The sequence below is a fragment of the Notolepis coatsorum genome (genome assembly GCF_963971535.1).
Source record: "Notolepis coatsorum genome assembly, chromosome: 10".
NCBI classification, from domain to species: domain Eukaryota; kingdom Metazoa; phylum Chordata; class Actinopteri; order Aulopiformes; family Paralepididae; genus Notolepis; species Notolepis coatsorum.
The window spans coordinates 3674815-3699566 of NC_140174.1; the positions used below are offsets into that span (position 1 = coordinate 3674815).

The window sequence follows — 24752 nt, forward strand, 5'->3', positions numbered from 1 at the left end:
TCGGGTTTTGTCCACATATAAGCCGCACCGTTATATAAGCCGCAGGGTCGAAAAATGGGGGGAAAAGCTGCGGCTTATAGTCCGAAAAGTACGGTATACTGAACACTGTGACCTCTATTTTTACTTCTATTTTTAACATGCTATACTATTTTATTTCATACTTAACTTGTCTAGCACAGTCTCTGGAGCATAACAGTAAGAAGCATTTTGTATAAAAGTATTCTGTACTTCTGTATGACAACTATTAAAGAAACTTGAACTTGAACTTCTGGTTAAAGTTAGACTTTGGGGCAAGGAAACTGAACACTGAGCCACAAGAATTCCTATTTGTCTCCTCCTCTTAAACGGCAGGATGTTTATTGTAAACATTACATAGACACGCCTCTTCCTTTTTCTCATAGGCTCCCACAACACGCCCTCCCTGTGGGCAGGGACCAATGGCGGCTCTGTGTTTGCCTACATGCTCCGCCTCCCGCCTGTGGAACGCAGAATGGAGGACCAAGTCACGGCACACCTCTGTGAGAGAAAGCTACACACGGGTCACACGCACACACACACACACACACACACACACACAGCTTTATAAACAAGTTGGCATAGTGTGTGCATTGGAACACACTTAACCCTTTCACTGCCACACGACAGAAGGTTAGCCCTTTACTATCACACAACCGACGGCGATGCTCCATCATTAGCATCATTAGCTCCGCAAATGTGGAGCTAATGATGCTAATGATGGAGCGTCGCCGTCGGTTGTGTGATAGTAAAGGGCTAACCTTCTGTATTGTCACAGTGAAAGGGTTAACCGGCTGTCCTGTGCTCTTCCCCTCCTCGTTTCCTCCCTCCCTCCCTCCCTCCCTGCCTCTCTCCCTCCCTCCCTCCCTCCCTCCCTCCCTCCCTCCCTCTCTCCCTCCCTCCCTCCCTGCCAACAACGCCTCTCCCTTCCAGCCAAGGAGATCCAGCTGATGCACCGGGCCCCGGTGGTTGCCATCGTGGTGCTGGACGGCCACGGCTCTCCGCTCCCCGAGCCCCTGGAGGTGGCCCACGACCTGGCCCGCTCGCCCGACATGCAGGGCTCCCACCACCTGCTGGTCATCTCCGAGGAGCAGTTCAAGGTGAGGGCCGCGCTGCACCCACACAGAGAAGCCTCTCGGGCACACGGGGCACAGAGGCACGCGTGGTATATTTATTAGGGCTGTCGGTTTATCGCGTTAATTAGATTAATTAATTAACCCTTTCACTGTGACAATACAGAAGGTTAGCCCTTTACTATCACACAACCGACGGCGATGCTCCATCATTAGCATCATTAGCTCTGCAGATGCAGAGGTAATGATGCTAATGATGGAGCATCGCCGTCGGTTGTGTGATAGTAAAGGGCTAACCTTCTGTCGTGTGGCAGTGAAAGGGTTAATTACACAGCAAATGATCGCCTTATGAAAATTAACTCAAAAGTTATTAAAAAAAAGAATAATAATAATAAAACATTTTTTAAATTTAAATATTTTTTTATCTCATTCATTCCATAAGAACGTAGAATACACATTTACAGACTTTTTTTTTAATATGGTCCATTTGCATGTTCTTGGTATCTGATTCTAGGGACATCTATGGATCTCAGGGAATGTATTCCCAGTGTCAGAAATACTGTGTCTGTTACGAGGCTTGAGTCAATTGTAATGAACCAAATGAGAATATCTATTACATAAAACATTTTTTAATAATAATAAAAAAAAAAAAATTGGATTTTAAGAGCGAAGCGCCTTTCTCAGACTCAAGGACACTGTACAAGGAAAGGGTGGAAAAATAAAATGTTTGAAAAAATAAAAGATAAAAAATAAAAAAAATTATAAATATATATATATATATATAAATCGCTCAACATTTAAACATTTAGACAGAACAGGTCACGAATAAGAGTAGAGTAAAATAGAATGAAAATGGAATAAAATATACAGTAAAAATATACTGAGGTCTACAGTAGGTGTAGTATTGCACCGTGCTGTTTCAAACTAAGTCCAGGAAGATGGTAGCTGCCACCCTGTGCTCAGTGATGCAGTGAGGCTCAGTGATGCAGTGAGGCTCAGTGATGCAGTGAGGCTCAGTGATGCAGTGAGGCTCAGTGATGCAGTGAGGCTCAGTGATGCAGTGAGGCTCAGTGATGCAGTGAGGCTCAGTGATGCAGTGAGGCTCAGTGATGCAGTGAGGCTCAGTGATGCAGTGAGGCTCAGTGATGCAGTGAGACGAAAAGATGCACCCGTCTTCAAGGCCTTCAGTAGGTTTTGTGATCTGCATGGCCTCAGCCAGCTAATCACCCAACCCACACGTGTATGTGAATCAACTCAGACTACCATTGACCTCATTCTGACCTCCGACAAGTCCAAGATCTCAAATAAAGGGGTTATAGCATGTGGGTTAAGTGATCATTATATGATATTCTGTACCCGAAAAAAACTAAAACAAAAGGCTGGCTGCCACAAAACAGTCACATCTAGAGACCTCAAAACCTACTCTAGCGAGGCCTTCAACCTTGAACTGGAGAGTCTGGACTGGTCAGATGAACTCAATGGTACACTGGTTGACGAAACATGGCTTGGTTTCAAAACCAAATTCTCAGCAATACTAAACGACATGGCCCCCCTAAGAACCACCAGGGTAAAAAATCGCGCTGAGCCGTGGATGCACTCCGAAATACTGGCCGCTATGAAAACCAGAGACAAAAAATGCTCTGAGTTTCGTAAAAGTCAGTCAAAGCTTACTAAAAGCACGAGCAGTGAACTCCAAGCCCACGTGACTGAACTCAAACTAGAAAGAAACAGACTAAGAAACGACGTAAACTCCATGATCAAAACTGCAAAAAAGAATTTCATCAATGACAAAACTGAGGAAAACAAAAACAAACCACGTGAACTTTGGAAATTACTCAATAATCAACTAGGATGCAGTAAAAAACTTAAAACCAGATTCTCAAACATAAACATAAAAACTGACAACACGCTCATCACAGACAAGCTGGATGTAGCCAATTACTTAAACATTTTCTTCACAAACATAGCCACAACACTGGTAAACAAACTACCCTCCCACTCAGGGCTTTATGGGGTAGAACACATAGTAGCTTTCTACAAAAACCTAGGGGTCCGCAAGGACGACTTCAAGCTGGAAATGGTAACAACAGATGAGGTACTCAATAAACTGAGCGCCCTCCAACCTAACAAGGCCACTGGCCATGACAACATCCCCTCCAAATTCCTCAGAGACTCAGCAGCCGCCATCACACCAATCATCACACACATAATAAACCTCTCCATAAAACAGGGACACGTCCCCAAGGACTTCAAAATTGCGAGGGTGACCCCTCTGCACAAAAAGGGCAGCAAATTAGACCCAGGCAACTACCGCCCTGTTTCTATTCTCACCTCCATCTCGAAAGTCATGGAAAAAATAGTCTACGAACAGGTCGAAAAGTACCTAGCGGAAAAAAATCTAATCTACGAATTCCAATCTGGCTTCAGAACATCCCACTCCACTGACACATGCCTTCTCTATTTGAATGACCACATCAAACAAGAGGTGGACGCAGGCAAATACTGCGGCATGGTCATGCTGGACCTACAAAAGGCCTTTGACACGGTCAATCACTCCATTCTGATTGACAAGCTAAAAGCAATTGGTTTTGATAGTCTATCAGTGAGCTGGATGCAATCCTACCTTGAGGGGAGGGAACAGATGGTGGAGGTAAACGGTACCCTATCCCCCCCCCTCACAGTGAGCTGTGGTGTTCCACAAGGAAGCATACTAGGACCGCTACTGTTCCTAATTTATGCAAATGACATGTCGTCAGCTTGTGACTGCAACTTGTTCCTGTTTGCGGACGACTCAGCCCTGCTGGTCTCTGACAAGAACAAGTTACAGGTTGAAAAAACCCTCAGCTCGGAACTAGGCAGAATCTGCATATGGCTCGCTGATAACAAACTATCATTACACATGGGCAAAACAGAGTCCATTCTCTTCGGTTCAAATAACAAACTCAGCAAGACCGACGGCTTCTCAGTTACAGTGGGTGACAATATTGTCACAAGGAAAGATGAAATTACCTACCTGGGGTCCATCCTAGAGGCTAATCTCTCCTGTGACAAAATGGCATCCAATGTAATAAAAAAAGTCAACCAACGAACTCGATTCTTGTACCGGATCTCCTCTCTGGTAAACAAGAACACCCTGAAGACTCTGGCAGGAGCACTCATTCAGGGGTACTACGACTATGCTTGCACCTCATGGTACCAAAGCACCTCAAAGGCGCTAAAAACAAAATTACAAACATCTCAAAACAAACTGGTCAGACTACTGCTTGACCTTACTCCTAGAACCCACCTCACCCCTGCCCACTTCGACAACCTAGGATGGCTTAGAGTAGACGACAGAGTACAACAACTTGCAATGGGCCTGGTCTACAAGATACACTACACGACCAAGGTACCCATGTACATGTCAAAATACTTCCCAAAGGTCAGTGAATACCACGATCACAACACCAGAGGGAGCTCCACAAATCATGTCAAACCCAGATTCGGCTCAAATAAGGGACTAAACACGTTTCGCAATTATGCCACATCAATGTGGAACGCCCTACCCAAAGCTGTAAAGGAATGTGGATCACTACCCACTTTCAAAACCTCTCTCAAGGGACACCTACGGGAGACTGCAATTCAACACTGGCCCCTGTAAATATCCTAACCAATCATTCCAACCCCCTCCAATGTACAGTCATTTACCTAGTATGGTTTTGTCAATAGTTCAATGTACAATTGTGTTTGTTTGTACAGTGTCTCCTCCCCCCCCCCCCTCAATGTACAGTGTTACTTGTTTATACAGTGTGCCCCCCCCCCCCCCCCCCAACCACCTCCAATGTAAATTACCCAGTATGGTTGTCAATATCCCAATGTACCCAACCCCCCCACCCAACCTCCATACAGTTTCTACGTCAAATGTATATACTCCCTTTTCTTGACTCCTTCTGTATCACAAACAGTACTGTATTTGCAAATCTGGTATGTCATAAATGTATAGATGTAGCAGTACTGACTATCTGTATGTCATGTATGTCATATATGTCTATATGAATTGAAAATGGGGGACCCTGATGGAAACAAGACAAACGTCTTTCTCAGGTCTGCATCCCTTAACAATTGTATGTATTGAGCCGTACTGTATTGTACCCATTCTGCAATCTGTTAAATAAAGTTTTCATTCATTCATTCACTCAGTGATGCAGTGAGGCTCAGTGATGCAGTGAGGCTCAGTGATGCAGTGAGGCTCAGTGATGCATTGTAATCTTATCTTTTTGCTAGTATGGTCGTGAAATTGGTATAAGATTTAGCTCTAAATTGAACTTGTTGAAACTAGGGATGTCCGATATTGGCATTAAAATGTAATATCGGAAATTATTGGCATTAAAATGTAATATCGGAAATTATCGGTATCTGTTTAAAAAATAAAAAAATAGTATACATTTATTTAACCTTTATTTACCCAGGCAAGCAAGTTAGAACAAATTCTTATTTTATTTATTGTCAAAAGTATGCATAATGTTGTGTTAATAAGAGATATGTAATGTTAATTACCTGAAATTATTAATTTTTTGGGTGGGGGGGGGGGGGGGCTGCATATATCGGTGTCGGTTGATATCGGTATCGGAAATTAAGAGTTGGACAATATCGGATATCTGTAAAAAAAAAAAAGCCAATATGGAACCTCCCTGGTTGAAACCAGCAGACACCCTCCTGATGATAATGAAGCGCTGGTGTGTCCCCCCCCCCCCAGGTGTTCACCCTGCCCAAGGTGCACGCCAAGATGAAGCTGAAGCTGACGGCCATCGACGGCTCGCGCGTGCGCCGTGTGGGCGTGGCCTGGTTCGGCAGCAGCAAGTCGGAGGACTACGGCGAGAGCGGCCTGGTGGTGCTCACCAACCTGGGGGACCTGCACGTGGTGTCGCTGCCCGGCGTCAAGCTGCAGGTCCACCACCCCTGCATCCGGAGGGAGGACGTCAGCGGCATCGCCTCGTGTGTCTTCACCAAGCACGGCCAGGGTAGGAGGAGGAGCCACAGGGTGGGAGGAGCCACAGGGCCTTTAGTGTTCACCAAGCACGGCCAGGGTAGGAGGAGCCACGGGGCCAGGGTAGGAGGAGCCACGGGGTAGGAGGAGCCACAGGGGGCCATAGTGTTCACCAAGCAGCACGGCCAGGGTGGGAGGAGCCACAGGGTAGGAGGAGCCACAGGGCCTACAGTGTTCACCAAGCAGCACGGCCAGGGTAGGAGGAGCCACAGGGTGGGAGGAGCCACAGGGCCTACAGTGTTCACCAAGCAGCACGGCCAGGGGGGGAGGAGCCACAGGGTAGGAGGAGCCACAGGGCCTACACCAGACTACTACTAGTGGTGGTGGGGGGAAATATCGATATAGTATCGCGATACTTTGCGTGGCGATACTGTATCGATACAAGGACGCCAAATATCGATATTTAATTATTATTTAATTTAATTATTATTTTGATTTTTTGATTTTTAAATAATAATAATTGTATAAGGAAGTTGCATTGTTCATTTCAATACCTGTAATAGTACAGTAGTCCACACACGCACACGTGTGCATTCAGTTAAGTTGGAATATGACCGTAATACAAACAGTTCAGTTTGTCAGGTACATGCAACACAGATCACAGTGTTGACATCTGTCTGCTTGAGAAAATACCACGTTCTGCAATAAAAATGATTGAAGTGAGACGAACAGACTGAACTTTATTTTATTAGATAAAACACGTTGACAAAGTTTTACTTTGCAGTTGAATAAAGGTAATAAATCGCAATATATCGCAATATTAATATCGCAATACTCGGCATATCGCAATATATTTGGAATCGCAATACTATCGTATCGTGACTTAAGTATCGTGATAGTATCGTATCGTGAGGCCTCTGGTGACGCCCACCCCTACAGGCGACACTGTTTCACCGTTGATTCTGCACCAAGTATCGCCTGATACCAGGGAGCCATCCGTTGCAGCCGACGGCAGTCTTCTTAGAAGATACAAAAAATAATGTATCCTCTTTTTCTCCGCCTGATTTTTCTATTTTTCTCCCCATCCCAATTTAGTCGTTATGCCAACCCCCCCCCCACCCCCCCCCCCCCCCCTCCCGTACCTGGTTGTTGTGCGCATGTTCCTCCTACTGGTCGGTACAAGGGAACCCTGAAGTCAACCACATGCTTCCTCCGACACATGCGGAGACAGCCAGTGGCTCTCTTTCCACCTGGCAGCGAGGACTCTCATTGGTGAAGCGTAACGCGTGGGAGGTCACGCTGCCTTCACCACTTCCTGCCTTTCGCTGAGCAGGCGCCCAGACCTGACCTGTAGGCGTCGCTGTCCACAACGCCAGATCACCACCCCATCGACTTCCCTCCCCCTAACCCAGCCAAACGAGTTAGTATGACGACCGGCTCAAGCCGCAGGGCAATGCTGACTCCGGGAGTCGAGACCGCAGCCTCTTGCATTGGTGGTCGAGCGCAAACTCCGCTATGCCATCCGACCGCCCTTCTTAGAAGATTTTTACATTTGTATTTGTATTACGGTAATCCATGTACACAAGGAAATAGAAAATTGGTCTTTTTGCATATCCCCTCCTAGTTACATACATACATCCCCCACACAGAGGTCAGAGTGCAGGGTCGCCCGCAGCACACTCTGCAGACGTTTTGGGGTTCATTGCCTTGCTCAAGGGCATGGTAGATGCTCACAGCTGGAACACACCCTCCTGTCAGTGGCGGGGGTTCGAACCAGCGACCTTTCGGTTACTGGCCGGCCGGCCTCTTTACCTCCAAGCCCTGCTGCCATAGACTATTATTTTGGGGTCATTTGGACCAAAAAAAACGATGACTGTAATATTTCTGACCTGTGAAACGTGGCTCCAATATGTTCCAATAACTCCCCGTGTTCAGCCTGCCATCATCCCTGAATCAACACACAATGCTTCAGACTCTCTCAGCGTGAGCTGCTGGAACACGTGTTGGAAGAGCTTCTCTCCACCTCCTTTCTTTCTTCTCAACTCTTTCCCTGTCTTCTCCTCCTTCCAGGTTTCTACCTGATCTCTCCATCGGAGTTTGAGCGTTTCTCTCTGTCGGCCCGCTGTGTGGTGGAGCCCCGGTCTCTGGTGGAGCTGCCCCCCCACTCCCCCTCCTCCACCCTGCACAGGGCACCGCCCGACGGGGCCTCCGGGGACCACAGGTACACCCCCCCCCCCTCCACCACCCTGCACAGGGCCCTCCCATGGAGCAGAGTTTGGTCCTTTCTCATTCTTATATTCAGAGTTAATTATATTGTCGACACTGTTTATTATCATTATTATTTTTTATTACATGGCGTTTTCACATTCGTCGAAATGCTTGCTTGTGATTGGTCAATAGCGCTCGGCAGAGGTCCGATATTACTCGATAACGGACCTCTGTGGAACAATAATGGCCGCTGTGCGCAGCTGTTCGCAATCAAGCCCCACTGACACACACTGTTTCAGTGCAATCAGACACACCTGCCGGGCTGCCGGCGATAATAATAATCACTTTATTTGGGCTGACAGAGCCACAGAACAACCGCGTCTGCGTTTGATCTCGTCTTGTCGATGGTGTAAAATGAATTAGGTATATTGTTAGTAAGTATATACTATACTCGGTCATCATCGCAAAATAATTGACCTTCACTGACGTTTAAAACACCTCGCTGAGGCGCCTCGGTATTTTAAACTCTGTCGGTCAATTATTTTGCGACAATGACCTCGTAGCTATACATTATCCCTTACATATCCTGATCAAATTTTATTGCCTATGTTTGTCTTTCTAGTACTATTTCCCTGTACCTATACCCCACCTCCCCTCCTCCAGGCTGCTATGACGCCAGAATTCCCCCCAAGGGAATCGATAAAGGAATATCTTATCTTATCTTACGTTTTCTCTTGTCTCTTCTGTCACGATTCTAGAAATTCCAGGAAGGACGGTGAAGATGCAGGTAAAGTCTCTTTGTTTTCGGAGCTCTAGATAAAAAGGCTACAAACAAAACAAAAAAAATTAATTTCATTGTCCCAAATGTAGCTCCGTCGGCCTCCTCGTCAGAGCTGTGTGCGTGTGCTAATGTGTGTGTGTCTGTCCACCCGCCTGTGCCCCGCCGCCGTGCTGCTGCTGCCCGCTGTGCCCGCTGCCACTGTGTTCCAGAGAGTGCCGCTAGACGCGTTATGGAGCATGCTTTGCTGAATGACGAGAGTGAGTACTAAAAGAAAAGAGAGGGACTCGTAGAAGAAGCCAGGTGGGACTCCTCCTATTTTCATGCCCTTTTGCCTCAGGGGGGCATGGCATGGCATTTTTGGCCCAGAGCGCCGGCCCGCCACAATCCGTCGACCAGTACACACCATCCTTGCGGTCTCCTTAAATAGGCGTACTACTTACTGTACTATTCCCCCCGAAAACTCACTGCGAAGCGGAGTAGTAAGTGCCGTGTGGCCCAGTGCACCAGCGGACCCACTCTCGATTTTAACACCTGTTACATATATATATATATATATATATATATATATATATATATATATATATATATATATATATATATATATATGTTACATACATTCAATCACTCTGTCTCTCTGTCCTGCTCTCTCTCTCTCTCTTGCTCACTGTCTCTCTCTCTCCTGCTCTCTCTGTCTCTCTGTCCTGCTCTCTCTCTCTCTCTCTCTCTCTCTCTCTCTCTCTCTCTCTCTCTCTCCTGCTCTCTCTCTCTCTCTTGCTCACTCTGTCTCTCTCTCTCTCTCTCTCTCTCTCTCTCTCTCCTGCTCACTCAGCCAGCGCTCCTCGCTGTAGAAGTTGAAGCCCCTGCAGCAATATCTGTTGTTTTGCACATTTAGCAGCTTCCACTTCTAGATAAAAAAAACAAATAAATAATAAATGTTTGGCCCACAACTCCTCCGCACCTCCTTGTGCTTTTGTGTATCCGCTGTGACGCCCTCACCCGTCCACAGATCTGTGGCTCCGCCCCCTGACGCCCTCACCCATCCACAGATCTGTGGCTCCGCCCCCTGACGCCCTCACCCGTCCACAGATCTGTGGCTCCGAGCCGCGGAGTCTGACGGGAGAAACGGAGGGGGGGTGGGGCCTGGTCACAGATGTGATTGGGCCAACTCGGTGTCAGTGTATAGAATTAACCAATGGGCTGCTGTCCCTGCTTTATGGGCAGATCGTTCTTTTCATTATTAAAAATGTAAAATAAAAATTGTATCGGCCCATACATTTTTTTTGCCTGTACCTTCTGGCAGGGGGACTGCCAATGGAAATGATTAGCCTTTTGGCTCAAATTGGGTGCATTTAAGTTTTTTAAAATGTTTTATTAATGTACGCTGTCCCCCTTGAACAAATAAAGTAAACCTAAACCACCAGGGCCTGGTATGCCATATTCCCAGTGCGGACCTTAAACCTTACTGGAGACCTCACACCTAACCTAACCTCAATTAGAGAGATGGGAAAGAAAATATGTTTTGTGTTTAATTATGTTGTGCAAAACCACAGCCCGGGTGAAATGGCATGAAAATAGGCCGTCGTCCCAAAAAGAGAAACTGAGTCCACAAAGATATTTGAAGGCAGTTGAATCTTGCGAGAGCATGAGAGTCAGGCTGATGATGTCATGTTGTAATGCCTTGTTGTAATGTGCTCTGCCTCTCGTGACCGGTATGTCAGCTTTGTTTGTTCTCGCCCACTGTGATTAACAACAACAGACACACCTAAATCACTATTGTGTGACCTGGAAACCTGCGTGTGTGTGTGTGTCTGTGCGTGTGTGTGTGTGCACGTGGCAGCGTTTACCAAACCACCATGCCACCGCATGAGTCATATAACCACCATCTTAACTCGGTTCATTGCAATTCTAATATCAGATTGTGTATGAGTCGGCGTAAAGATATCATCTCATTGAGCTTATAGCTGAAGTTGGCAGAACTAGAATGCTTTATTTAATTTTTTTAGATGCCTGTGAAAATGACAGTTCTGTGTTTTTAATGATTGCCGTTTTTATCCAGCGGTGCTCGAGGAGATCCAGAAGTCACTTGAAGGAGACCAGACGTAAGTATTCACCACTGAACTCCAACAAACATGTAATACCAAAAGATGATCAGGCTCCCTTTAAAGCAGTGGTTCTCACCTGGTCGAGCCTCGGGACCCAACATTCTTGAACCACTATGATTTATTTCAAATTTTCTTTTTTGCAGTAATACACAATCTTTCATGCACTGTTAAAAACATGAAATAAACACAAAGTGCAACTAGGGCTAAAAACCCAATGAAATAAAATAATAATAAATAATTATGTTTCTTAGCAGACTTCTTAGCTTAACATAACAGACCGACAGTAAGTTTGGGGGGAACTAATGGGATAACTGGGGTTGCAACAAAAGTGCAACTAGGGATAAAGACGCAATGAAATAAAATAATAATAATAATAGTAATAATAATAATAATAATAATAATAATAATAATAATAATAATAATAATAATAATAATAATAATAATAATAATAAATAATATATGCTTCTTAGCAGACTTCTTAGCTTAACATCCCAGGGAACTAATGGGATAACTGGGGATGTTGTTTGCTCCTGACAAGAGTCTCAAAGTCTGGGGTGATGGTAGACAAAGCAACTCTGAGGTTGTGCTCAATGTCCAATCTGTTCCTCTGCTTTGTCTTCAGCTGGACCAGAGCTGAGAAGCCACTTTCACAAAGATAGGTAGCGCAAAAAAAAATTATAAAAAAAAAAACACACACGCATCCGCAACCCACTCAAAATGGCCCCGCGACCCACCGGTTGAGAAACACTGCTTTAAAGGACAGTCAGTTAAACAACCTAAATAGTCTAAATATCATACTTCTGATGTATAAACAAACAGTGTTTCTGTCCATATTTCAATAAAACGGTAAATTCTGAGTCAAAAGTATATATTTGTTTTGGGCATTTGATGTGTCTTTGCTGATTTAGTATCTTTTGAAATATAAAAGCAGCCCCTGTAAGTTTGCTGTAGGTTTGAGTGTGCCGCGTATCTTCACCTTGCGTCTGGGAAGTGGTTACGCATGGTTACGCGCCGTCAATGTTGGACGAAATATTGTAAACATTCTGCGAAAAGTTAATAGTTGGTCAAACCGCGCCTCAAGTGGAACAACGTTCCTTCACTGATAATAAAAAGAATGACAACACTAGCTTATAAATGTATATTGCGAATAGAATAATATTGCTGTATAGTTTGTTTATACTTCCAAAGTATGATATTACGTAGACTAGGTCCCTAAAATGAAGGGAAGGTAAACGAGAAGCCTGGAGACTTGTGTCAAAACGGCAGATGACCGGGGACCTTTGACCTCTGTCCTCTCAGCAGCCATGTTCACACGGTGTATTGTGTCTGTGTGTGTGTTTGCAGGACATTCCTGGAGAATAATGTGAAGAGTGTTCTAGTTGACGGGAAGGTGCTGAGCAACGGAGGTGAGGCTCACTGAGGGTGCAGTTTGGTTTCCATATGGTGTGGTCATCTACAATACGTCATGCAATTGTCTATAAGTAGTAGGGGTGGGGGGGGAATCGATACGTAGTAGTATCGCGATACTTTGCGTGGCGATACTGTATCGATACAGGGACGCAAAGTATCGATATTGAATTATTCATACAATTTTTATTTATTTCTTTTTGTATAAGGAAGTTATATATATGATATATACACTGTACATATTAATTCTACAACCCTGTACATAAATCTAATTAGCACTATACTCAGTAGTACTAATTCATATATTTTATACCCAGTTTAATCACCTGTATATTACTATTGCACTTTTTCTGGTACATTTGCCCTCTTAATGACCAATCAGGTCACCACAATATGTCATTGTTTTTAAATTATTACATCTGTTTTAATTTTTAGCTATTTTATTCTTTTTAAAAGATTTTTAATTTTTTTTAATGTATTTTAAAATGTGCTCTTAACACTTTGGCTGCCTAAGGTTAAATTCATTATCAACCGTAGGTTGCCGGCTCTATTTGTCTATAGAGAAAGTCCCCTTCTTTGCAGGGCTATAACTTTTTAAATTCTATTGCTACATTGCCATTATTAGGGCCCATTCAAAGTCCTATATGTATTGTTCATTGTGTAGCAACGTTAAACTTTTTCATTCACATATTCATAGTAAAGTATGGTCTAATGTATAAGTATGTTTTCATCTCTTTCTGCAGCTTTCTCCAGAACGTGATCTATAGCCCCAAATACATTATATTGATGATGCAATACAGTTTTATGGCAATCAGCGCGATATAAAAAATTCCAACTAGACGTACTTCTAGAAGTTACTACACGTCATCTGATGTTGACCGGATGGGCTAGGGGGCGTTTATAATTCCGTGGGCAGCGTTATACCAATCATCTAATGTGGGTCAAATGTTGATAATAGCAGTTAGTATCGAAGACTGTAACTTTACACGCTAAAACTCACCCCAGTCTCCGCGCGCCGTTGGGCGATCATCGTAGAGTAGACATTTTATCATTATGGGATGTAGATTTACCCGGTCCATCTCCAGCTTGTATAATGGTATATACGTCCAAATCATGTTGTTTATCGAGTTATTGGCAATCGATCGCTATGTAGTGTGTCGAGATCGAGTCCCGGAACCTATAGCTAGTGCCCGGAAGTAATACGGCCGACCAGCACAATCTCCGTAGCACTTCCTGTTAAGCGATTGCGCCGATCGGCCACCAGATGGCACTCCTGAACCGCCAGAGAGCTCAGTGGGTCCTCTTGGTGGATCTCAGGCCAGCGGAGGGGAAATATGAATCCGATCCCAGATTTTTGAAATATTGATATTAAAGACGCTGTAAGGCGTCTTCGGCAACTTGAGCATGGCCGGGAATGACGTGTTTAGGCGTTTTCCGGCAGCCAAAGTGTTAATTATTCTGATGTCTTTATATTTATCAACACACTGTGACACTTGTGTATGTAACATCTCGACGGCACTGTAAATGAGTTTAATTACTCTGTGTATTATCGAGTATAAATAAAGATTGAATTGAATTGGTTGGATGCCAAACTTCCTTTCCTTGTACTGTGCTTGTGCTGTATGATGACAATACATTAGAGTGTAATATATATATATTAAAGTCGTCATTATCTTTGTCCCCCCTCCTCAGACTGAGCTAGTTGTCCCAGCAGCTGCACTCGACCCCTGCCTCTGCTGCAGAGCACGTCAACACCACCACCACCACCACCACTACTACTGACCCCTGACCCCTAGCCTCAGAGACCAATTTCCTGGTTTGACTCTCGACCCGCCCCGTCCCCTTCCCAGTGTACTACCAAAGGGCTCTCGTCAGTAGCGCCGCAGAGGACCAAGGATGGCGGTTATTTTTTACCGCTCCGGACAGAGGGGACTGCAGAGGGACCACCGCTTGTGCCTAGAGACGAACCACTGTAACCCCCCTGCCCCCCCCCCCCAAGCTAACGCTAACAGCACGGTCACAAACCTCTAATCCAAAGCCACTTAGCACACATTCCTAACATGTGACCCCCCCCCCCCCCCCCCTCATGCGGTAATGAATCATGGAGTCTTGGTGTTGCCACCATCATGCCACAGCATCTCAAGCCCCCTGCCATAGTCGCCGACATTTACTTGCCTACCCTCTTCACAACACCCCCCCTCCTCCCCTATGTCTCTCATTCCAAAAGCATTTTTTGACCAGCAGCCTTCTCTCACCTTTGACCTCACCTGTGGAACTGGTTCCTTCAATCACCACCACCACCCTGCCTCTTGCTGCAGAGCACCGCTGGCCTCTCACCTGCCCCCCCCCCCACCGAGGCGCTGGGATCATGGGGAGGAAACCTGACGTTGTTTTTCTATGATGATGATGATCATGATGACGATTGACATTTTGTAACTTAATTTCTTAAATGTGATTTGTACCTATTTTTTATTTTATTTTTTATTCATCAGGATGAAACTTCAGATCTACACGGACGGAGTATCTTTCAAGGGAAAAAAAATATATGTTTCTGAGTCATGGTTAGAGGCTATAAACTAGCGAATCCTCCCCCCCCCCCCCCCCCAAGACATTGTTTATCGTTCCAGAGCAAAAGAAAAAAAAGACAAGACAAGAAAAGAAAAGAAACGGCCTGCTATCATGACGCGCAGATGTTTGTCTGACTTTTATTTGGAACCACAGCCACCTGACCAGCTTTTCTTCTCCTTATTGTTTTAAAGTCGTCGTCGGAGCAAGTAACGGGATCTATGGAGCGCCACCACCCAGCTGTTACAAACCCACCGTCTTAGCCTCGTGTGTTGCGAACCCATCCCCACCCCCCCTCCTCCCGTCCACGCGGATCGTGTGATACGTTTGTAACCTGCCATAGGTACTCCTCCACTACTGTGTAGCAGAACAATGCTGTCGTTTTTTTTTTTTTTTTTTAGGGGGACAACTTTCTACGGGGCTTGGTTTTACATTTTTAATTTTGTTTAACTTTTTTTAATGTAATTTTTTTTTTTTTTTTTTTTTTTTTTTTTTTTTATGCCAGCGATGAATAATGTAATTTAGGAATGTAATTTTAAAGATTATTGTAGTCAAATGTTTAATATATATGTATATGAATCTGTACCTGTGTTTAACAGTGGGTCTATTTTAACTGGGGTTGGCTGCTATTTAGTCAGATCTCACAAGGAAATATTTTGGTACTGTTTCTTGAAAATGCTGGGTTATTTTAGCATTTGTGGCCTAGAATATATTTTTGTAGTGAATGATTAAGTCTAAGAACCCTAATTTTTTTGATTTGTAACTTCACACTACAGTTTCCTGCTGGATAATTATTACATGTTTTTCACAAGATATCCCGTGTCTGGTCTTTATTTTTCATTACATATTTAACATGTCCTTAACCCATTCCCTGCCACCACTTTGATCATCTTATACCATTCTCTGCCAGCACTGTAAGTCTATGGAGATGTTCACCTTCTTTGCAGGGCTATAACTTTTTAAATTTTATTGCTAAATTGACATTACTATGGCCCATTCAACATCGATTATCTATCGTTCAGGATGTAGGAACGTTTAACTTTTTCATTCATACGAAAATACCGTCTAGAGTATAAATGTTTTTATCGTTTTCTGCAGTATTTCCTAGAACGTGAGATATAGACAAATGCATATATTAGATTATCAAATGCCGTTTGATACCGATCAACGTTATCTTAAAAATGTCAACTGTACATGGTCCTAAACGTTATGACTGATCATGCGCGGGTGAACGGAGGGGGGGGGGGGGTCGTTTATAATTCCGTGACCGACGTTAAATGATTTATGTAGTATGGGTGATATATAGATCATAGCAGTTTGTATCGAAAATGATCAACAAAAACGCTGAAACTCACAGCAGCTTCCTCGTAGCGTTGGGCGATGAGAGTGCAGCAAACAGATCCCAGTTATGTGATGTGGATAGAGGCGATCCAGTTCCGGTTTGTATAATACTAATATACGCCCAAATCATGTTGATTATTGAGTTATGGATCCATATCCACGGTGTGTGTATTGAGTCCCGCGACGATAAACGAGTGGCCGGACAGAATTAGGGGACGGACCGAGCTGCAACGGGCATTTCCGGTTTGGCAACTCTCCAATCAGCCACCAGGTGGCAGTATTGAAGCGTTGCAGAGTTGTGCTGAGTCCTACAGCATCAGCCAAGACTCCGTGGGTGAAATATGAATACCATGGCGAAAATATGAAATATGAACTTGAAACACGTCATACGCCGTTATTGGCAGAATTCGCATTAACTTGAAACCCGTCGTATGACGTTATTGGCGGGAAAAGGGTTAATGCGCGTGGCTTTAAAAATGCCTACCAAGAGAGGTACTGTTATGGTTTATAAAGCTTCGAGGAATTAAGATTTACCTTCACTTCAAAATCAAATAATCCTAGTACATCGATGGCTCAAACGCAAAACTCATCTGCGAAATTTCTGATTTTACGATGATGAAAAAAAAATGATCTGCACCTATTCAGTCTGTCTGCAAGATATTTGCCAAAAGCGGTGTATTGTGTTGGGTATCCTTAAAAAAATTGCATTCTGCAAGAGAACAACACGTTTCTTTGTTTTCTCAAAAAAGTAAAATTTTCTGATGCATGGGAGGTTTTGCGTTTCAGTTTTTACAATTTTATTGAGTAATCCACTCAACAAGTAAACAATTTTTTAGACCTCATTTCTGGCTCTGACCGTTTTGTGAAATGCACTTGTGTATATATATATATAGTTTTGGTGTAAGCCGCGACCCGGGGCGTCTTTGGCGAAGTGGATAAAGGAGGGATCGGTTGTCATACAACAGTTTTGATCATCCATAATGGAGACGGCCTCTTTGTCCACTAATTGCCCGGAGCACAGTGGCTTGACTGAAACCTGAGATCTCCGGGGACCGGAGGGGGAAAGGGCCGTGTCTGAGGGTTAAACGCAGCAAGGTCTCATGTCCAAGAGTGACGTAGTAGGAAGGAATGCTGCTTCCTCGTTTATTCACAATATACAGCAGCTTTTATCCAAAGTGCTTTACAATTTGTTCCTCACATTTGACCCATTCACTCACCGACGGCAGAGGCGACCATGCAAGGTGCACAACCTGCACATCGGGAGAAGTTGGCGGTTATATATAAGTGTCTTGCTCAAGGACACTTCGACACGCGGCCCGGGAGGAGCGGGAATCGAACCGGGAACCTCCGGATTACCAGACGACTGCTCTATATACCTCTCGAGCCGCTGTCGGCTGCCCCACAGTTGATATTCTTCATATACAAACACTGCAAATATCGAGTGGTGTTGGTTTTATGATCTTATTTAAATATATATATATATATTAGTGCTGTCAATCGATTAAATTTTTTTTACTATTAATCTCACAATTTTCTGTAATTAATCTAGATTAAAAATAGATTTTTTTTTACTTAAGACCGAAGCTTGTAACAGATATTTACTTTGAGTAAAATCATGGAATTAATGTAAAATCAACACAAAAAGTATATTTAGATTAAAGTACTATTTTAATAGTAATATAAATCATTAACAACAAAAATGTGTTCCATCTTCATGTCGGATGATTTTCAAAAAGGTGCATGAGTCGATGCAAAAAAAGAACAAGCAAAGATACTGCTGAAAGTTCAGAACGTTGACGATCTTTCACTCCATAGATTAATCATTAATTTATTTTAATGCTTTAATTAATTTAAATTAATCTCAAGTTAAAGCATTAATTTTGACAGCCCTAATATATATATATAAATGAGACTGCCATCAAGTATCGAGTGGTGTTGGCGGCGTTATGATCTATAATAATAAGAGAGCATTCCTGCACACACTTGATGGAATCTCACTGTCCCCGGAGAGGAGGGGTACAGAGAGCACTGGGCCTCCCAGCCATCGCCACCTATTGTCCCCCTCTCCGCACCTCCCCCTCTCACCTTTCCTCCCAAGCATTCACCGGCTGTGCCCCGTATGAAAAGGTTGCATCGGTCTATGACCTGCCAAACGCACTTTAATTATTCATAATGCACTTTGTGTGCACGTGCGTTACGTGCACGCTTGGGTGGGGTTGTACGTACGTGCATGTGTGTGTGTGTGTGTACATACACAAACCTTTGTTGGGTGGGCACTGGGCCTTGTGTGCACCTGCCTGTCTGTCTGTGGGTGGGTGGGAGGACGGTGAGTGTACGGCTGTCCCCCCAGGTCCAGAACCTAAGAGTGTGTTTCTGTCAGTGACACCGTCTCCTGCCTGCGGACACTTAGGAACACCTTCCAGACCCCCAGCCATGCCCGTGTCTCACCCACGAACCCAGGTAAGCTATACTAGCCTAGTATTACACAGAGAGAAGCTCTCACTGCTGTCTCTCCCCCCCCCCCCCCCCCCCCCCCAGGGCGCGCAGGCTATACAACTGCATTCAGCCTGACCTAACTGCCATTTTAGGGTTGACCTATTATACTGAGCGGTTGTTGTTTGCAGTAGAGAACGGATAGGAGGAGCCTTTTATCAGTGTGTGTGTCAACCGATAGCGCGTTGAGAACATTCGTGTCGCCTCTTAAGACCGCTCGAGTGTCGCTTTCAAGCACTTTGAGGTGGTTTGAGTGTCGCTCTCAAGCACTTTGAGGTGGTTTGAGTGTCTCTTCCAAGCACTTTGAGGTGGTTTGAGTGTCGCTCCCAAGCACTTTGACGTGGCTCAAGTGTCGCTTGTTAACACTTTGTTGTGGTTTCATGTTATTCTTTCAGTGTAAATGTTTTGATGACAAAACAAATCAGTTTATAACAGTACTGTATATTTGCATATCTTGTAATGTCACAAATGTAACGGTACTGTATATCTGTATGTCATAAATGTCATGATTAGATTCGATGATTAGATTCGATTTTTATATCTATGTTGTGTGTGTCATATATGTCCTGATGAATTGAAAACGGGGGACCCTGATGTAAACAAGACGAAAGTCTTTCTCTGGTCTGCATCCCCTTAACAATTGTGTGTATTGAGCCGTACTGTATTGGACCCATTCTGCAATCTGTTAATAAAAGTTTTCAATCAATCAATCAATGAAGATGTGTAACGTTGCCGCCAAAATTGCATTGAAATGTCTTGTGTGGATTATTATTGTTTTAGGGAATTGGGTCAGTAGTGGCTAAACTTGGCCTGACCGCGGTGTCATTTGCCCCGAGGAGGAAGAGGAGGAAGAGGATCAGGGTTTGTGTGAAACCCAGTCTAAACGCTGACAGACTGAAGCCCAGCACCTGGTTTCACCGGACAGACGCACCATTTGACCTGCTGCTGCCCTCATTTATTCATATTATTAAGTGATTAACGGACGCTAGTAACAACGCTTTGTGCACAATTATAAACTTTACCGTCACGGGGGGGGGGGGGGGGGGAAGCGGTGCATATACTTTGTCTCTCAAAGTGCTCAGTATGAACACGAATAACCGAACGCAGAATGATCTTTTTCATTGCAGGTAATCCTAGGATTTCCCACGTATTCTCGACGCTGAACAACCGTCCGCCATCATGTCGCCCAGTCGAGCGAACGACGTAACCAAGCGGAAAGCGGAGGCATCAGGGAGACGAGAGAGCCAACCGCCGAAGAGCAGCGGAAGGAGAAGTGGCTCCAAGTCGGCCCGGCCTCCCACGACGACGGCTCCTAGCGGTAAACAAAAAGCACGAGGCGATCCGCCCCCCACCCCGGAGAAGGCCAGGAAACACGAGGCCAGTGGTAAGGAGAGAACTAAGAAGGAAGACGAGGACAAGAAGAGAGGAGGGGTAGAACAGGAGAGGAAACCGCAGAAAGAGAAAGGGAGGAAAGTAGCCAATGGACGAGTTGTTGTGAAGGACGGGTCACCACCCCCCCGGAGTGAGAGGGGCAACGGGACACAAGGGGGGGGTGTAAAGAAAGCCGTGAGTTCTCGACCGGCCCCCCCCAAGACGGCCACGGCAAAGGCAGGGCGGATTAGTGCACCGGCTTCAGCCAAGACTGCGAACAGGAGAGGTGGCAGAGAGAGTGAAACGGAGGAGGAGGAGGAATCCGAGAGTGACGGAGAGAGCTCAGCGGAGGTGAGTGAAGAGGAGGATGAGAGTGAAGATGAGAAGGAGGAGCTCAAGCGCAGCGAGTCGCCAGTCGAGACGCGGGGGAGCGAGGAGAGCAGCGGAGAGGAGGAGACGGCCGCGTCGGACACGGGAAAGGACACGGAGAGGGACGTGGACGAGTCGGACGTGGAGCTCGTAGAGGAGGTCGAGACGGGAGGCGGCCCGGAGGGAGAACCCGTCACCGCCGTAGAGGAAGAGGAGGAGGAGGAAGAAGAGGAAGTTGAGGGTTCAGAGGCAGTCGGCGGCGACGGGTGTGGAGGAGAGGAGATAACCGAGGTGGAAAACGCCTGCCGCTGATAAAGCCCGGAGACACCGCAGACAAACACCCCGCTCCTTGGAGCCCGCGGAGGGAAGGAAACACAAGATGGTTAAGAAAACAAAGGCGGATAAGCAGGCGGAGAAGGCCGAGAAACAACGGGCCAAGGAGGAAAAGACGAGGGCGGAAAAGGAAGCCAAACAAAAAGCCAAAGAAGAGAAAAAGAACAAAAAGAAGCGTCAGAAAGAGGTCAAACAACCCAGCCCTGGCCAGGAGACCCCGAGAGGGGCGTCCCTCGACAAGGTCGACACGGCGAAAGGCAAGGCCCGGCTGCTCAAGTTAGCCAAGAAAACAAAGAACATCAAAGAGAAGAATGCTCCGTCAGAACCAGAGGAGGAGGAGGAGGAAGAGGAGGAGACTGCGCCATCGTTGGCCAAAGCCACCAAAGGTCAAGCAGCGCGGATGTTGCTCATCAAAGCCAAAGGTCAGGACCTCAAAGCCGGCCTGGAGACTCAGGCGGGAAAAGAGGAGCAACAGGAAGCGACGGGAAGCGCCGCCAAAAGATTGCCCCCGAAGTTGCTCTTGGGCAAGGTCAAGATGGCGTCCGTTCGACACAAAACGGACACGATGTTGTTGGACAAGGCCGGCGGCGGGGCGGTGACGCCGCCGGGGAGCGAGGCTGCGGACCGAGGGTCCACCACTAAACCCAGGGAGCGCTTCCTCGCTCACAGGAAAGGCGTCACGACGCTCAGCAGGGTCTCCGGGTGGATTCAGAAGAAGTTGCCCAAGGGGCTGAACCTGAGGAAGAAGGTCTCCGCTTGGTCCAGAGCCATCGGGGTCTCCCGCTGGCTCTCCCTCCGGGCGCTGAAGCAGAAGGACGCGGACGCCAAGAAACCCAAGGGGGCGAATCTCTTCAGACACCGGGTGGCCATGAGAGTCGCCAGTAAAACAAGCGTGTCGAGCGCGAGAAGCAGGAGCTCCGTGGAGAGGAGGGACGAAGAGAAGGCCGACGACCCTCGGGCGCAGGCCGAGGAGGGGGGAGGAGGGGACGACGGCGCGGGTCAGGCTGAGGAGGAGAAGGGGGTGGAGGCCAAATATGCTGTGGTCCTGCCAGGATGAACAAGCTGGGCCTGGGGGGCAAGGCTGCTCCCCTGGCGGCGGCCGCGGCACCACGCTCCACCCCGGCAGGGCCCAGCGCCGCCGGGACCACAGAGGAGGGCACCACCACCACCGCTCCAGATCCCAAACCCCCTAGACCAGGCGCCAGGCTGGTGCTGCCTGTGAAACCAGACCTCAGCCTCCTCAAGTCCATCAAGAAGCCCCTCCTGCCGGGAGGATTAACAGCCGGCGGCGGCGGAGAGGCAGCAGCGGAGAGGAGCGCCGGGTCCCACGGCGGCAGCACGGCAGCAGCACCGGTGGGATCCCCCGAGACCGTCAGCGTGCTCCAGGCCGCCAGGGGGAGGCTGGGCTGCTCCCAGATCAACCTGAGCAAGATGTCTCTCTCCGGGGGACTGATGGGCGCCGCCGCCGCGCCGAGTCGGACCAGAGCGCCGCCGGAGCCCGAGAGGGAGACTCCGTCTTCTGGGACGTTGCCCAGGTCCACCACCGCTGAGCCCCCTCCTCCGCAGGATGGGGAGCCCGCCAGAGGGGTGCCGGCAGCGGGGGGGTCGTCCGCCTACGAGGAGGAGGCAGACCGGGAGGTCGCCCGGCTGATGGGTGAGGCGCGGCTGTACACAGCCGGCCCGCTAGAGGTGCATTGGGCTGGGGTGTCGCGGATGAGCGGAGACCCTCAGGTATGGATCAAGTCACCGCTTTATAATAAGTAGAACGTTCTAAAAATGTTTTTGCTTTATTACAAATCAAAATCCAATCGAATCAAATGTATCTGTAAGGCCCGACGACACACGTCAAGGTCCCCATGGGCCGGACACGTCTTCTTTAAACGAGTCGAGAAGAAACGTCACAATAAATCAAGAACAAAACAAAAACACCATAAAGTCCAAACATTTTTTAATAAAGAAAAACGCACTAAAACCTAGCAATAGGAAAAAATGCACCACAGGCAATGTGGAGGAGAGAAACCTTAGAAGGGCCGTTCAAGATGTCAGTTGACTATGTCAGATCTTATGATTAGTGCTGTCAATCGATTCAAATATTTAACTCGATTAATCGCATGATTGTCCATAGTTAACTCGCGATTAATCGCAATTTAATCGCGTTTTCTTTTTTTTTTACCATAAACTGATATTTTTCAAGTTTTAATACTCTTATCAACATGCGAGTCAACAAATGCTTGCTTTATGCAGCCATTTAACACAAAAGGATGACCCTCATGCATTGCAAATTTGCATCAAATTCAAAACAGAGTGATGCACAAAATAACTTAAAAGAAAATAATAATTTATAACAATGAATTAAGTGTGCATGAAATAATAGGGGAAAGAAAACGTTAGGAACTTGTTACATTCACCCACACAAGGGCTGAGAACTCTCTCAGCTCTCTTTCTCTCTTGCCCCTTCCTCATCTCTCTCACCCCCCCTCTCTATCTCTCTCTCACACACACATACAGTAGTATCAATGAGAGTATCAATAATACACCTGAGTGCTGAGTGAAGTATAATAAAAAAAAAAATTAAAGTTGAATTTTTTTTTTTTTTTTTTTAAGTTAATCTTGAGTTAAAAAAAATGGTGGGCGTTAATAGAATCGGGCGATAACTTTGACAGCCTTACTTATGATAAATAGTTTTCCCCATTCCTCTCCCACACGTTTGTGTCCATTGTGACCTTGAGGGTTGAATCCCACACGTCATCAATATGTTAGTTAGATATTTCTTCTTCTTCTTCTTCTTCTTCTTCTTCTTCTTCTTCTTCTTCTTCTTCTTCTTCTTCTTCTCCTTCTTCTCCTTCTCTTCTCTTCTTCTTCTTCTTCTTCTTCTTCTTCTCTTCTTCTTCTTCTTCTTCTTCTTCTTCTTCTTCTTCTTCTTCTCTTCTTCTTCTTCTTCTTCTTTCTTCTTCTTCTCTTCTTCTTCTTCTTCTTCTTCTTCTTCTTCTCTTCTTCTTCTTCTTCTTCTTCTTCTTCTTTCTCTTCTCTCTTCTTCTTCTTCTTCTTCTTCTTCTTCTTCTTCTTCTTCTTCTCTTCTTCTTCTTCTCTTCTTCTTCTTCTCTTCTTCTTCTTCTTCCTTTTCTTCTTCTCCTTCTCCTTCTCCTTCTCTCTTCTCCTTCTCTTCTTCTTCTTCTTCTTCTTCTTCTTCTTCTTCTTCTCCTTCTTCTTCTTTCTTCTTCTTCTTCTTCTTCTTCTTCTTCTTCTTTCTGTCTTCTTCTCTTCTTCTTCTTCTTCTTCTTCTTCTTCTTCTTCTTCTCTTCTTCTTCTTCTCTTCTTCTTCTTCTTCTCTCTCCTCCTCCTCCTCCTCTCTCCTCCTCTCCTCCTCCTCCTCCTCCTCCTCTCCTCCTCCTCCTCCTCCTCTCCTCTCCTCCTCTTCTCTTCTTCTTCTTCTTCTTCTTCTCTTCTTCTTCTTCTTCTTCTTCTTCTTCTTCTTCTTCTTCCTTTTCTTCTTCTTCTCCTTCTTCTTCTCTTCTCCTTCTCCTTCTCCTTCTCCTTCTTCTTCTTCTTCTTCTTCTTCTTCTTCTTCTTCTTCTTCTTCTTCTTCTTCTTCTTCTTCTCTTCTTCTTCTTCTTCTTCTTCTTCCTTCTTTTCTTCTTCTTCTTCTTCTCCTTCTTCTTCTTCTCTTCTTCTTCTTCTTCTTCTTCTTCTTCTCTCTTCTCTTCTTCTTCTTCTTCTTCTTCTTCTTC

The 24752-nt window shown here is 45.8% G+C and overlaps 2 protein-coding genes across 4 annotated transcripts in view; both read left to right on the forward strand.

Moving 5' to 3' along the window:
* Positions 1 to 15531, forward strand: part of llgl2 (LLGL scribble cell polarity complex component 2) — a 69958-nt gene extending 54427 nt beyond the window's left edge. Inside the window, exons 19-27 of one of the 3 annotated variants that reach the window (XM_084323551.1) lie at positions 402 to 518; positions 949 to 1115; positions 5824 to 6088; positions 8125 to 8275; positions 9021 to 9049; positions 9253 to 9300; positions 11100 to 11142; positions 12490 to 12551; positions 14245 to 15531. In XM_084323551.1, the coding sequence (XP_084179677.1) occupies positions 402 to 518; positions 949 to 1115; positions 5824 to 6088; positions 8125 to 8275; positions 9021 to 9049; positions 9253 to 9300; positions 11100 to 11142; positions 12490 to 12551; positions 14245 to 14249 (887 nt within the window). In that variant the 3' untranslated portion in view covers positions 14250 to 15531. The remainder of the gene's footprint in view (positions 1 to 401; positions 519 to 948; positions 1116 to 5823; positions 6089 to 8124; positions 8276 to 9020; positions 9050 to 9252; positions 9301 to 11099; positions 11143 to 12489; positions 12552 to 14244) is intronic. The other 2 variants (XM_084323552.1, XM_084323553.1) reach the window with 2 other exon arrangements.
* A 5539-nt stretch (positions 15532 to 21070) lies between these two features.
* The window catches only part of myo15b (myosin XVB), a gene marked incomplete at both ends in the record, with an annotated part of 100922 nt that continues 97240 nt past the window's right edge, over positions 21071 to 24752 (forward strand). Inside the window, 2 exon segments of the mRNA XM_084322313.1 lie at positions 21071 to 22022; positions 22151 to 22755. Of these exon segments, the coding sequence (XP_084178439.1) occupies positions 21071 to 22022; positions 22151 to 22755 (1557 nt within the window).